Consider the following 13385-nt stretch of genomic DNA (forward strand, 5'->3'; position numbering starts at 1 on the left):
TTTTCTGTGTTGACAGAAACTTCGTCATGTTGTCATCGACCTTTTCGTCGCTTCTAACGCTTGTCTCATGTGAAGACAGTGTTTTTCATCGATGAAATGGGATTTACCGGCACAGAGGACGTGTCGTGGGACCGTACGTCTGTTTCAGTGGGAAAATCTACCTCTTGATCCTGCTCGGACACTTTAACGCGTTTAATTTTTTTATTATCCATGGAGTCTGTTGGGAAGTTTGAGTTCAACAGGAAAGACCTGATTGGTCACGGCGCCTTTGCAGTTGTGTTCAAAGGCAGACATAAAGAGGTACGTTTGATATCCATCTACGTATTTATTGTTGATAAATGTAAGGCTAGTGTATTCATATCCTGCTTCTATTTTTTCCACCTTTCAAGAAACGTGACTGGGAAGTTGCTGTGAAGTGTATCAACAAGAAAAACTTGGCCAAATCACAGTCTCTGCTTGGCAAAGAAATCAAAATATTGAAGGTAACAAGTTGACTTTTAATGTTGCCATACATTCTGTGTCAGTCTCTCTGTGTACCTTTAACTAACAGCAGGGTTTTAACTCTTCCAGGAACTCAAACATGAGAATATTGTGAGACTACTTGACTATCAGGTAAAGATGGTTTGCCCCCCCCCCCCCCCCCACACACACACACACACACACACACACACACACACACAACACTGTAGACGTTTGATTGAACGTCATTTGCCCATGTGATATAGATCTGGCTGTTGGATGTTGTAGTTTTTCTTGGGCCTAGTGACCTCAGTGACCTGAAGTGGAGCTGTAATTTATGTTTTCTTCAGATGTCCTTCAAACAAATGATTAAGAGTGAAAAGTGGATGTATGACAGATATTTTTTCACCATTTGATAAATCTGAACATGGTATTGATTCCTCTGTAGGGTGTCTTACTGTATGCCTCATACTAAATAAATATCCTTAAGCCTTTAAACAGGTCACACATACAGTTGCACAGGACATTAACCATTTGCTTGGATGCGAGTTGGCGTGAGTGTGTTTGTGTGTGTGTGTGTGTGTGTGTGTGTGTGTGTGTGTGTGTGTGTGTGTGTGTGTGTGTGTGTGCTCTCCTCTTCTCACCTTACTGACACCTGCCAGGCAGCCAGACAGGGGTAGGCTGATCTCTCACCATTACTGACAGATGGCAGGGTGCAGATGGTCAAACAATGGCTTATAAAACACAGTCTGAGTAGCATCTCACAGCAGGCACATACAAGGCTAATGACTTACACTAGGTCAGGCTGCAGGAGCCTTGTGTAGACAGCAATGTGTTAATATACCCCGCACTGACACAACCTGCACTCTCTATTATCTGTTATGGTGAAACTACATCGTAATAGCCATAAGTTGTTATTTATTTAATAGCACAAGTGGTAAACACTTGTTAATTTTCACTCTAACACACATACACCACTAGCTTTAACTTTGTGATGTAAAAGACAAACAAGAGGCAGCCTGCTCCCCCACTCATTACCTTCCAGTCAAGTCAGGCAGGACTGACACCCTAATCTTGTCACCTCACCGCTTTGTGACTTTTTCACTGGCAATGAAGCGGGTCGCCAAATTGGGGAGGGGTCCTGGTTGACTCAGGGGGCCCCTGAGCTGTATAGGGGCCATGACGGGGTGAAGTTTCAAGCCCCCGAGTTAGCTTGTTGTCCAGGGTCCCAGAATGTGCCGCTAGTGGTGTGTCACTTGTTACGTAACCTGGGGCGCAGCTGCTATGACACGGATGGATTGTTTGTATGAGTCACAATTCCCTCACAAATCTCTCTACATGAAATAAATATGATGTATTTACTACCATTCATTAAATCTGTAACTTTTAATCAGATTCTTAGCCTTGGTGTATTTCAGTTGCTATTCCATTGATCATTCGCATTTTATCTGGTTTTATCAACAGGAAATTGGAGGATGTGTGTATCTCGTCATGGAGGTAAGTTGTTTTAGAAATGGTAATGCCTGGTCTGTTTTCATGTGGAAATGCAAATCACATTCACTAACAAGGCAGCATTGTCAAAGCTTCTATTAAGACTTGTCTTTCTCGTCTTTTCAGTACTGCAATGGAGGCGACCTGGCAGAGTACCTTCACTGTAAGTTTGCTACATCACGCAGGGCTTAATATAGTCCATGTCTCACACTGGCAAAGCTTCACCTGTGGTCAAAGCAAAAAAGGGGACATTCACATCACTCCTCAGTCTTGCACCAGAGGATCGGACTTACAGTGTGTTACTTGTAAATATGTTTGGAGCAGCCTACTGGCGGGTCAGTTTGGCATTTAAGAGGCTTGGCTAAGCTTTTCCAGTGTTTTGGAGGAATAATAGGATTTTGAGGAGGCAGAGCAGAACAACCATAGAATTCAGGTTTAAGGTTCCAGCAGGTCATTGGGTAAATTATCACTAATACTCCCTAGTGCTTAACCCAGATAAAATTAAACCCCCAGAAATTTGCTTGGAATCAAGCATTTTCCCTCACAAATGATGTAGAAACCAGTACAAAATGAGTGGCCAAAAATAACTCCTAGCTTTTATTTTCCATGGGGTTAGCTTTCCATGCACCTTGTGATTTCACCACGTTTAAATTCTCCGAATGAAAGAAAGAAAACGTTTCTCACTTGACTGTCACACTGAAAATTTCCCCTGCCTCAAGTTTCAAACCCTCTTTCAAAATATGATGACGCAGCTGAGGGCATGGAGTTGATTTTTCTCAAGCTAAATTTACCTCGCTGGTGTGGATGTGTCTATTTAAATGCTGATGTGGAGCGTCGGTCTAATTCTGCCAAAGTGCCAGCATCTCTTATTTTGTAGACTTGCCCATTCTGTCTCCCTGCCAAGGTGGCACATCCAGCTATTTGCAACGTCCAGTCACACTTGGCAAGGTCCACGGAGCACCCACATGACCTCACCCATCTGTCACTCACTTATCCGGTGGAAAAACACTGCAGCTATAAATACTGGATGTACTGGGAAAGGGGGGGGGGGGGGTGCTAGCATATCAGACGGCTTGACATTAATATCCAAATAAAGCCCCATCGTAAACAAAATTCTCTTACATGAAGTATGACAGCAGTGACGCTGTGATTCCACTTCCTTGTGAGAGTGTACAAACAAGGTATATCTAATTTGTAAGTAAGACCAAGGGCTGCAACTAACTATCATTTTCATTATTATTAATCTGTTGGTCATTTTTCCCAATTAATCATTTGGTCCATAGAAAATTCCCATTACAATTTACCAAAGCCCAAGTTGACATACTCATCTCAACCTTTGTTTGTTTTGTCTGACCAACAGTCAAAAATCCAAAAACATGTCATAGAAGAGTAGAAAAAGCAGAAAATATTCACATTTGAGAAGCGGAAGTAGATATTTGGCATTTGTGCTTAAAAAGTGACTTAAATTCTATTGAATAAACGACAAATCAATTTATCTCTAATAAGATCTGGGTGCTAATAGACTATAATATCCTTTTAATCTATATGCGAACTTCCTCCTGGATCATCTTGTGTATCTCATCCCTCTGACTTTCAGCTAAGGGCACGTTAAGTGAGGACACCATCCGCGTATTCCTGCAGCAGATCGCTCAGGCCATGAAGGTCCTGCAGAGCAAAGGCATCCTCCACAGAGACCTCAAACCTCAGAACATCCTGCTCTGCCACCCTGAGGGGCGCAGGTCCAGTTCCATCAACACCTGCATTAAGATAGGTAATGACTTCACTAAGCAGAGCATTAGAAGAACTGAATGTACAGTATGTCTGTGATAATGTGTTGATTTAAGGAAGATGGTGGAGTTTCTTTCATTTCTTTTCTAACTCTCTCCCATTCTCTCTCTCACACACACACACACACACACACACACACACAAACACACATACACCTATGTGTGTCCCTCACCTTATTTCTCTCCCCCTCCAGCTGACTTTGGGTTTGCACGTCATCTCCAGACAAACACTATGGCGGCCACGCTGTGTGGCTCTCCCATGTACATGGTGAGTATTAAGGTCTCTTACTCTGGTTTGCCGTGCCAACAAGGTGTAAAGTCACCGTGTCTCTAAGCTGTAAGCTGTGTTTGTCTGGACACAGGCTCCTGAGGTCATCATGTCCCAGCACTATGATGCCAAGGCTGATCTGTGGAGCATAGGTACTATTGTGTACCAGTGTCTGACTGGAAAGGCACCATTTCATGTGAGTGAAACACACACACACACACACATGCAGATACAGAAACTGTAACATCACTCTTTATAGGTGTTTAGGTAAATGGATTTAGCAATTTGCCAGCAAATGTTCGCTAAGGTCCCTTACATAATCATGAATACTTATGAAATAGTTTTGCTTTAGTTCCTAGGAAGGGCAGGCTCATTATTGACGACACAAAACTGAACGTGATGCATCCCTTTCACAGCACAGTGAGACAACATGGTCACCAACGCAAACCTTTAGAAACCACCTGCCTGCTTGGTGACGCTCTCCCTGATCTCCAGTGTTGCTAGTTGGAAAATGCTGGAACAGCTTGACCACTTGTTAGGAAAGAGCCTTGTTTACACACGGGGGGGCATGCGGAAATGGCTGCGAGCCATTTCTCTGAAACCCATAGTAAATATTGTTTCACAACCCTGGGGTATTACTTCCTACGGTTCACGTGGCTGCTCAGATGGAACTGTTATTTGCAGATTGCCTCAGTTGCGATGTGATGTAGACACGTGCATGTTTTGTCACTTCTTTGGGCGCTGGACCCTGTTGTTTGACCTTGTGTTCCTATTGATGTTATTTATGTTTCATTTTCCTCGAAAGCATTTTTGAGAATGAGAGGGAAGATTGACTTCTATTTCTGCCAGGCAGGTCAGTGAGTTGAGAATAAGTCCAAGGGTCAGTGTGAGGTTAGCTGTTGAAGATGATGATGATGTTTACTTAGCTGGTATCTCCAAGCATTCCACTTTGCCCTCAGTGGGATCATCAAACACCCACATAGTATTTATGTTTGGATAATATGCTCTGTGGCACAACATATATTTGTAATAATGTAGGCAGATAAATAGTCAAACGTTCCACTGTCATTTATTCAAATGCTTGTTTGTAAGGATGCAGGTGCATTCATTTGCATATGTTTATGGTTTTGTGTGTGTGTGTTTGTGTGTGTGTGTGTGTGTGTGTGTGTGTGTGTATACAGGCCAGTACACCGCAGGAGCTCCGTCTGTTTTATGAAAGCAACAGGACCCTCTTACCCAGGTTAGTGCATCCCCGGATGACCCCACGCCAAAACACATATATACTGCACACGCAATACGCACAGGAAGATGATGGATGACTGAGATGTTAATCTGCCCACTGCCCAGTGTGACTGGACGAGTGCACACTCAGGTTTGTGTGTATGTGAATGATTTTCACACACATGCAAGCGCACACACCACTAAAGATAATCCTAATGTGGAAGAAATGGACACCTGAGGGGGCCGATCATCGGAGCTTTCTTGATCAGCCGCGCTCACACAGCAACTCGAACAAACGTACGATGCTAAATCTAGTGACCTGCCGATTATATATTTCTCTATTTGCAATGTGAAACTCTGTGTCTCTGCCTTGATGTCAGTTGACAGATGCTCTTAAAATCAGTTCTCTTGGCTATTTAAAGTCATTTTGAGCACTGAATCTCTCATGTTCAGAACTTGGACCAGGAAAGCGTTCAAAGGGATTTATGGATTGTTTGCCCGCTCATGGTGTACTTTGCCAGCCTGCGTATGGCTCTTGGCCATGCTTATCTTTCGCTCTGATAAAGCTGGGTGATAAGACGGGCCCTGTTTGTGCGTGAGGAGGCATGGTTTGTTGTTTTCTTGTCATTCTATATATAACCTGTTCCGAGCCGCCAGCTAGTGGCCTGCACGGCTATCGTTTTCCACATGACCCACATAGCTCCACACAGACGTAAACACACACACACACACACAAGGTCTACTGACTCTGTGTGTCATGATGCCCTGAGGTTTTGCGTTGAAGCCATAAATTCGATTTAAAATTGGCATATTTTACAGCTCCCTCTGATCTTATGAAACATAAATGACCTAAATATTATGTATTTAAACATCATATATATCAGCAACAAAATGCAAGCACAGTGAACACGCTGGAGCAGCAAGTTCAAAATATTAGCATGATCTTTCAACATCTAGGCTACACATACAATACACTGTATGAAGCTGCGTACAGAGAACCTGTAATTGTTGGGATCAGCCAATAATCTGACTCAAGTCATGGTTTCTCTCAAACGTCTTGTATAAGTTTGTTCATCAGCATTTCGTTTTTTCCAGGACTTATATTATCAGTGTTCTAACTCAGAAGTGAATCTAAATAGGAAACCTTTGTATTTTCCCAGCATCCCAAAGGAGACTTCTAGTAACCTAAGACACCTACTGTTTGGCCTGCTGCAGAGAAACCACAAAGATCGGATCAGCTTCGGTGAGCCTCTGCCTTTTAACACTCAGAACGCTGTTCCATAATTACATTTTTAAAAGCTTCTCTTACATTTCTATTTTTTACAGATGAGTTTTTCCACCATCCCTTCTTGGAGACGAGCTCATCCTCAAAGAAATGTACGGACTGTTGCTTATTCTCAGTACAGCTTAGAATCAATAAGGGTGCTGTAGCCGGAGTCCTAACACAGGCACATCTCTGTTTTTTTTTTTTTGACAGGCTCTCCAGCTCCCGTGCTCTCCTACCCCAGTTCAGGCTCGGGCAGTTCCTCCAGCAGCTCCTCTACATCCCATCTGGCCTCCCCGCAAGTGCGTACACTTTTCTTTTGTGGATTTATAAAACAAAATGTTAAAGATGTGAAATGTAACTGTCTTTTTTCACTCATGGTACATTTGTTTCCCTGCAATTTATCATCATTATATTTTACATTTTACTTTATTTTACACTTTCTTAGCATTCCAATGGAGAGATGCACCGACCTAGGCCCAAAGTACAGTATTCCCCTACACAGGACACCCCCGGCTTCCTGCTGAAAGAAATAGCCAATCAAGACAGTAGGAACACCTCATCTTACACAGAAGACTATGTCATGGTGCCTGCCCAGTTTCCCAGTAAGACATCTCACTTTATAGATATATGGATTTTTTTTTATTGTGTTATTTCTTCACATCAGCACAAGCAGTCTGACTCTTTCTATTTTACTGCTTTGTAGGTGAGTACACATGTGAGGTGGAAGTTGGGTCACCCATTGAAAGTTGCCTGATATACAGTGGGTGAGTCATCACTTCTCGGGGTGCACAACATCTTGTCAGTTAATTAGACTGTGGAATGTGAAATACTGTCTGATGTATCACACCGATTTACTATGTGGATGATTCAAATGTCCACACACATTAAGTATTTTAAATATAGATTAAATATGATTAACACAAAACCAATTTTGAAATGAATTAATATATCAGCTTCTTTGCTATAAACTGTATAAGAGGCAGATACCTGCTTTTTGATATGTACAAAACCACAGTGACAGTCGTCATCTTACAGAGAAGCTTCCAAGCATCCAGAATGCAGAACAGATTTGTTGTACAAAAACGAATGTTGGTAAATATTATTAATTTGTGCAGACAGAGCTGACAGGTAGCTTTCTTTAGGTCCTCACTACTAGCTGAAAGAGGTCCCGGAGCTGCAGGAAAAACACCTCCACCCTCTCCCCTGCTACACTCTCCCTCCAAGCCTGTCAGGTAAGAGAAAGCCAGGCAGGTTTAGATTGGGGTGGGTTAATAGATGATTAAGTTGAGTGTGAGCATGAACCCAAAAGTATGTACAATAATTGTAATGTACAATTATGAGATGGTTTTAGAACATCTGCATTTACTTTATGTAAATGTTACTGTTATTTTTTATTTTGAAAGTCACTCCTAACTGCGCATTCCTTTGTGTCTAATTCATTTGCTTCCTCTCTCATCCATGCAGCAAGCCTGTTGAATTTGTAGGTTGTAACTGCAGCCAATCGGTGCCCATTCCTGTCCCAACTCAGATCCAAAACTACCAGCGTATGGAACAGAACCTGCAACCTGTCGGCTTGCATGGCTCCACCAGGCATGTCTCATCTCTGTGTTGCCAGAATGCCACAGGCAAATTTCCATATCATGTAATGTAATGGACAATAAAGTTTTCTTATCTTATCTCCCAGCCTACTTCACTGTTTTGTTATTACCCTTTCTCTTCTGCCTTTGTCTGACTATGTCTCGTGTCGTTCAGGGTCACACTCTGCTGTGCTGGCAGCAGCGGTGAAAGCTCCCCACAATGTGGAGGCTGTAGACCTCCAGGTCCAGGATTCGTTCTCAACTCCACAAGGCTGGCAGGAGCCCGACCACAACAGTGTTCCCTGCTAGGTAGGCATCTCAGTCGGCTTTTGTTTTACTTATCAAGGGAGTGTTTGTTAAGCAGAGCTCTTTCACAGCAACTCTCTCAGTCACGCTCTACAGTTTATCACACTACATGGGAATTTGTCAGCGCAATGTCACTTGTTGTTGGTCCCCAGGGCCATTTGGGTGTTAACAGAAATTCCACCATCTGAAATATGTCATGTTCGGTACATTGCCAAAGTTGTTTTGTGAAGTTTTCCCATTTGATTTTCCCACTTTCACTCCGCCTGATTAATTTAGGCCTTTTGACAACACCCAGAGAACACGTCTGAGCTTGTTTCATTCGGTGTTAGTGATGTTGTTATGAGCAAAAGTGTTGATCAGTGAACACTGATGACTTACTAAACAGACCTAACAGCTAATGGCTTAATCTTTATAAAACTCTGTACTCTAGTGGGGATTACCGCAAAGACCTCAGAGCAGACTCTCCCACTCAGCTCAAGAACTGGACTGCTCACTAGCTCTCCTGACATGCAGGACACCTCCAGCCCCAAGGTCAGCTTGTAAAACCTCTATATTACAGAAACAGGACATCCAAAAGTCATCTACACCCCATCATGTCAGTCATGATGCTGACATCAGCACATTTGTATTTACCTCTCACAGTAAAATCAAATTGTTCTGAAATCAAACATTGCCTAAGTGTACAGTACACACGTTAGTGATTAAATTAGGTTTCCTTTTCAACAGCAGGTTCAATCGAGAATGCCCAACCGAATCAGGACAGTCCCAGACCTGCAATCCCTTGACCCATCTCCTGCTTTGCTGACCAACCTCAGCAGGAAATCGGCTAATAAAAAGGGCCCTTTTAAAAGGTCAGAGCAGCATAATATTAATATATTATTATGAATATAACAATTATGTTTATATGATAATATGCTAACATCCTGCAAAATCACATGACAATGGAATGAAATTTGTATGTGTTCATGTCAATAATCCAATAATAACTGAGACAAAGTCATTCATATGAAAACCTGAGATGTCACACAGAAAAAGGATAAAAGATCTGCCATCTGATCAATTATTAAATGCTCTCGATGGTGTCTGTGGCTGTATTGAATGTCCAGATCACTGAGCACAGGCAGGCTGTCTGACATGCTGCTGAAGGCGGCCTTTGGAGCTCACCTTTTTGAAGAGGGCAGTGACGAGAGCCTCAACTGTGAGAAAGGCATGGATATAGCAGGTACCAGTGCAAAGTAGTACAAATAGGACCAGTCAAATTATTTCTACGGCTACTGTTTGTTTACCAGTATTTAAGCATATGTAGCTGTTGTTGTAGATTAGAAAAGATGTACCCATTTGTTAGCTAAATATACTTTCTACGGGTATGGGCCAATTTATGAAAACGCCACCATAAAGTCATGCAAAGGGAAAGCTTTATATAATAATGAAATCAATACAAATAAATTGTGAAATAAACACACACATCATTATGAAGGCAAGCTGGGCCACATTTTCCAAGGGCGTCTTAGCCATTTGACTTGAACTCTTCTTATTTGTTCCTACAGCTCCACCTACTGGTTGCCATAGAGGCTTTCAGTGCTCAGACAGCCCCCCTCCTGTGGTCTTCATAATGGGTTCTCCGTCCAAAGTAAACACTCCTCCTGATACCATGGTATCAAGGGTGTTCTCGGGTAAGTGTTTCTCTTCACTGAACATTAACTTGAACACTGTTGCAGGTATTTATTTTTCACCGTTATTTTAGCTTGTGTTGTAGGAGGTTTGTGAGACGTCCCCTAGCTAAGTACATTTATGAGTGATCCAATGAGGCTGTTTTTTTGTTATGTATTGCTTTCTCCAGTTTGGAGTTCAGTTAGGTCACTTGCAAATTAAATAAGGTGTAATTCTCCAATTAAGAAATCTTAAGCAAAGCACAAGTACTGAGCTCTTGGAAATCAAGTAAAATTTGAGGTAAACCATTTGAACAGCGGCAAGGTAAGAGAGCAAACTATGATTCTTCACATTAAAGTTGCAGTCTGGTGTTGCCATCACATGGTGGCACTGAAAGGTTTATGTTTTTTATAATCAAAATAATAACAAAACAACACTTAATAAGAGCCACGTGGTTATTGTAAACCTAAAACGTGTCATCAGTTACTCCCATTACTCTACCCTTTACTCGTGTCTCAGCTGTTCAGGGCTAAGATGTATTGGTCTGATTTGCAGGCTCCCCCAGCTACATTAACTCAGCCTGGCTACTTAACAGTCGCCTTCTCCCGGGAGGAAGCCGTAGAAACAGTGAGACTGAAGCCATGGACGCTACTCCACACAGCAGTCTGGCCTTTCACCCTCCAGAGCTCCCTGAAGACACACTGATGGAGGTACAGACAAATACTAACGTGATGTTGTGAGTTCAAATTCAGATTCCACATGAACAGTTTTCACAGTATTTTATCTGTTCTTTTCACAGCAGGCTCACACAGATGCTCTGAGTGACCTGCGTTTCACCTTGGCTTTTGTCCACTGCGTCATGGAATTGGCTTCTTCTAAGGACCCAGGGCTGGTTGTCATCAGCAGTCCTGATGTTTCCTTTCTAGAGCAGAGCTGCGTGACGGATCAGATTAGCCTTCTGAGTAAAGAATGGAGGTGAGAGGCATGAACATGTACAGTAGCTCCCTTCATTCACAAATCTTCTTTGGAATGACTTCTGTTTCTTATGTGCATCTTCCAGCTATGCGGAGCAGTTAGTGTTGTACATGAAGGCAGAAGAGTTTCTGTCATCAGCTCTGCACACTGCTAAAGAGAACATCAAACAAGACAAACTCCTTCCCTCTGCTACAGTCAAACAAGGTGAGACCAGTGACCAGTGGTTTTGCGTATCAAGCACTCACTTTTTGTAGACTCGAAATGTGTCTCTTAACAAGAGCTTTTGGGCATAAAAAACTGTAAGCATTAAAATTGCAGAGCCATCCAGGTATTTCTGCCGTGGTGGTAATGGAGTGAGAATTGGCTTTCCATGTTGAAGCATGATGAAAAGGTGCAGTTTATATTTATTATAATAATTAAATGTCTTTGCATACTGTATCCTTTGTGCAGTGATCAGAAAGCTGAATGAATTGTACAAGAACTGTGTAGCATACTGTCGCTCTCTCAACCATCGGCTGCAGACCTTCTTGTTCGACAAACAGAAGCTTATGGACCGCTTCAATGGACTCACAGCGGAGAAGCTCATCTACAGCCACACTGTGCACATGGTGAGCTCACCTTGCCGCAGGGGATGTTAATATTCACTCTAAATCAGATTCTCGCCATTGTGCATCTCTATCTTAGCATTAATGTGTGTGTTCTTAATGCATTCAGGTACAGTCTGCTGCTTTAGATGAGATGTTCCACTTTGGCACAGCGTCAGTCCAGCGCTACCATAAGGCCCTTTTGCTGATGGAGGGTCTGTCCCGAATCATCACAGAGCGAAAGGACATTGACAGCATAGATAAATGTATGTGAAAGCACTATGACACACAAACACCACAAGATAGTATCTTGAAAATTCTGTAATCAGACCACATATGAATGGATTCCTTTTGTTATCTTGACTAGATTTAGTCTAATCTAATTTGAATTTCTCAATCTCTCTGTTGTTCTCAGGTAAGCAGTGTATTGAGCGACGCCTTTCTGCTCTGCAGGCCTAACAGTATCCATGAGCTCTACAACTTCGTCCCAAGAAACTGCATTATCTTGCGTCATCCATCTCCCCTCAATGTAGATGGATCCTCCTGGACTGTCAATACACACAAGCACTTTGTTCGGTCTTAAGGGAAATGACCACTGGAGCATCTGCTCTTATCCCACCACCCAGTCTGTAATCTTTACAGAAATGCACAGAAAAGACTGAAAGTCTTGAAGACAGTACTTTGATCAGATCAAATTGTTCTCAGTATTTGTTTTGTTTTGTAACAGACTGTAGTTTTGTGCTTTGCACATAAAAAAAATCAGATTATATAGTAACTGATTTTAAATGTGCTGACTTGAACGAACATAATTTAGTTGTTTTGTGTATCTGAAGAGTTTGTGTTATATGTATTGTTGTATATTGATAGTATACAGTAGTAGAAGTTCACCAGCCAATAGGAGTCCGAATATTTTGGATGAGATGACCAAATATTGCAAACGTGTAGCAGTAATAGTAAAACTGTGCCTGATTTTTTTGGACATTTGTCATTAAAGCAAAGTAGTGGATGTAAAGGTAATGAAAGTATGTTTTGACCTCATACAGGATAATTTGTCTTACAGTCAAACAGACTTACATCATAGACTGCAATAAGTATATTTTGACATTTGAATGAGATTTTAGTTTAACACTGAACATCAGGTGGTAATGTACTGTCATGAGGTACTGTAAGTGACACCAACTGCATGCCACATTTCTCATGTTTATCTGAAAAATACAAAACCAAATGTGTTCTATAGAACACATTTGGTTTTGTATTTTTCAGTTTAGATAAATGTAAAACAATTGTGTTAATTTGTTAATGAATTTGTACATGATTTTGCCTGATAGTACACTAGTTTTTTTCAATTACATATTCAATATTTTGTGTTGAAGCAGTATTGTTGAAGTTTGTTAGAATTTATCAAATTGCCTTTTCTACTTTTATGTTATGACTGCCTGTAAAATTTGCCAAAATGAGTTGTAACTCACTGGGTGATGAAAATAAATAATATTTATTGCTCTTCAAGTGTCTTTTTATGCGCAAGCTAAGTCAGCATGTCTTAGTTTGCTACAATGTCTGATTACGATTTGACCGTTGTCGTTACAATTACATCTTCTCCTCAATTCCAAGCTCTGAATAATTTATTTAATTTGTGCATTAATATGTTTCTAAGAACTATCTACAAAAATCGCCTTTTGACTGAAAATATTTCTGGTTTTGCTAATACTAATAGCAGGGTAACAACGTCGATTCACGGTATTACCGCTTCCTGGAGATAGAACGACATCCGGGTTACACAAAAGGTTGCTGCGGTCGCCA

At 41.6% G+C, this 13385-nt stretch overlaps 1 protein-coding gene across 1 annotated transcript; it reads left to right on the top strand.

Annotated features, from left to right (window-relative positions):
• Nucleotides 1-210: 210 nt before the first annotated feature.
• Nucleotides 211-13052, top strand: ulk1a (unc-51 like autophagy activating kinase 1a). Its single transcript, XM_070904075.1, has 27 exons — nucleotides 211-300; nucleotides 390-482; nucleotides 571-612; nucleotides 1924-1956; nucleotides 2077-2113; nucleotides 3548-3721; nucleotides 3932-4005; nucleotides 4100-4201; nucleotides 5187-5245; nucleotides 6387-6469; nucleotides 6553-6603; nucleotides 6704-6792; nucleotides 6939-7095; nucleotides 7197-7257; nucleotides 7636-7725; nucleotides 7958-8083; nucleotides 8246-8379; nucleotides 8807-8907; nucleotides 9106-9227; nucleotides 9483-9598; nucleotides 9924-10049; nucleotides 10582-10736; nucleotides 10826-11001; nucleotides 11087-11205; nucleotides 11452-11609; nucleotides 11716-11851; nucleotides 12001-13052. The coding sequence occupies exons 1-27, from the start codon at nucleotides 211-213 to the stop codon at nucleotides 12042-12044; spliced, it is 2748 nt and encodes a 915-aa protein (XP_070760176.1). The 3' UTR covers nucleotides 12045-13052.
• Nucleotides 13053-13385: the final 333 nt, after the last annotated feature.

The sequence above is a fragment of the Enoplosus armatus genome, chromosome 4 (assembly GCF_043641665.1).
Source record: "Enoplosus armatus isolate fEnoArm2 chromosome 4, fEnoArm2.hap1, whole genome shotgun sequence".
NCBI classification, from domain to species: domain Eukaryota; kingdom Metazoa; phylum Chordata; class Actinopteri; order Centrarchiformes; family Enoplosidae; genus Enoplosus; species Enoplosus armatus.

What these genes read in the sequence shown, in the direction of transcription:
- ulk1a (XM_070904075.1), top strand. Translation starts at nt 211, where the DNA reads ATGGAGTCTGTTGGGAAGTTTGAGTTCAACAGGAAAGACCTGATTGGT. An exon ending in AACAGGACCCTCTTACCCAG is followed by an intron (nt 5,246 to 6,386) that starts GTTAGTGCATCC and finishes GTATTTTCCCAG; the next exon opens with CATCCCAAAGGAGACTTCTA. An exon ending in GGTGCCTGCCCAGTTTCCCA is followed by an intron (nt 7,096 to 7,196) that starts GTAAGACATCTC and finishes ACTGCTTTGTAG; the next exon opens with GTGAGTACACATGTGAGGTG.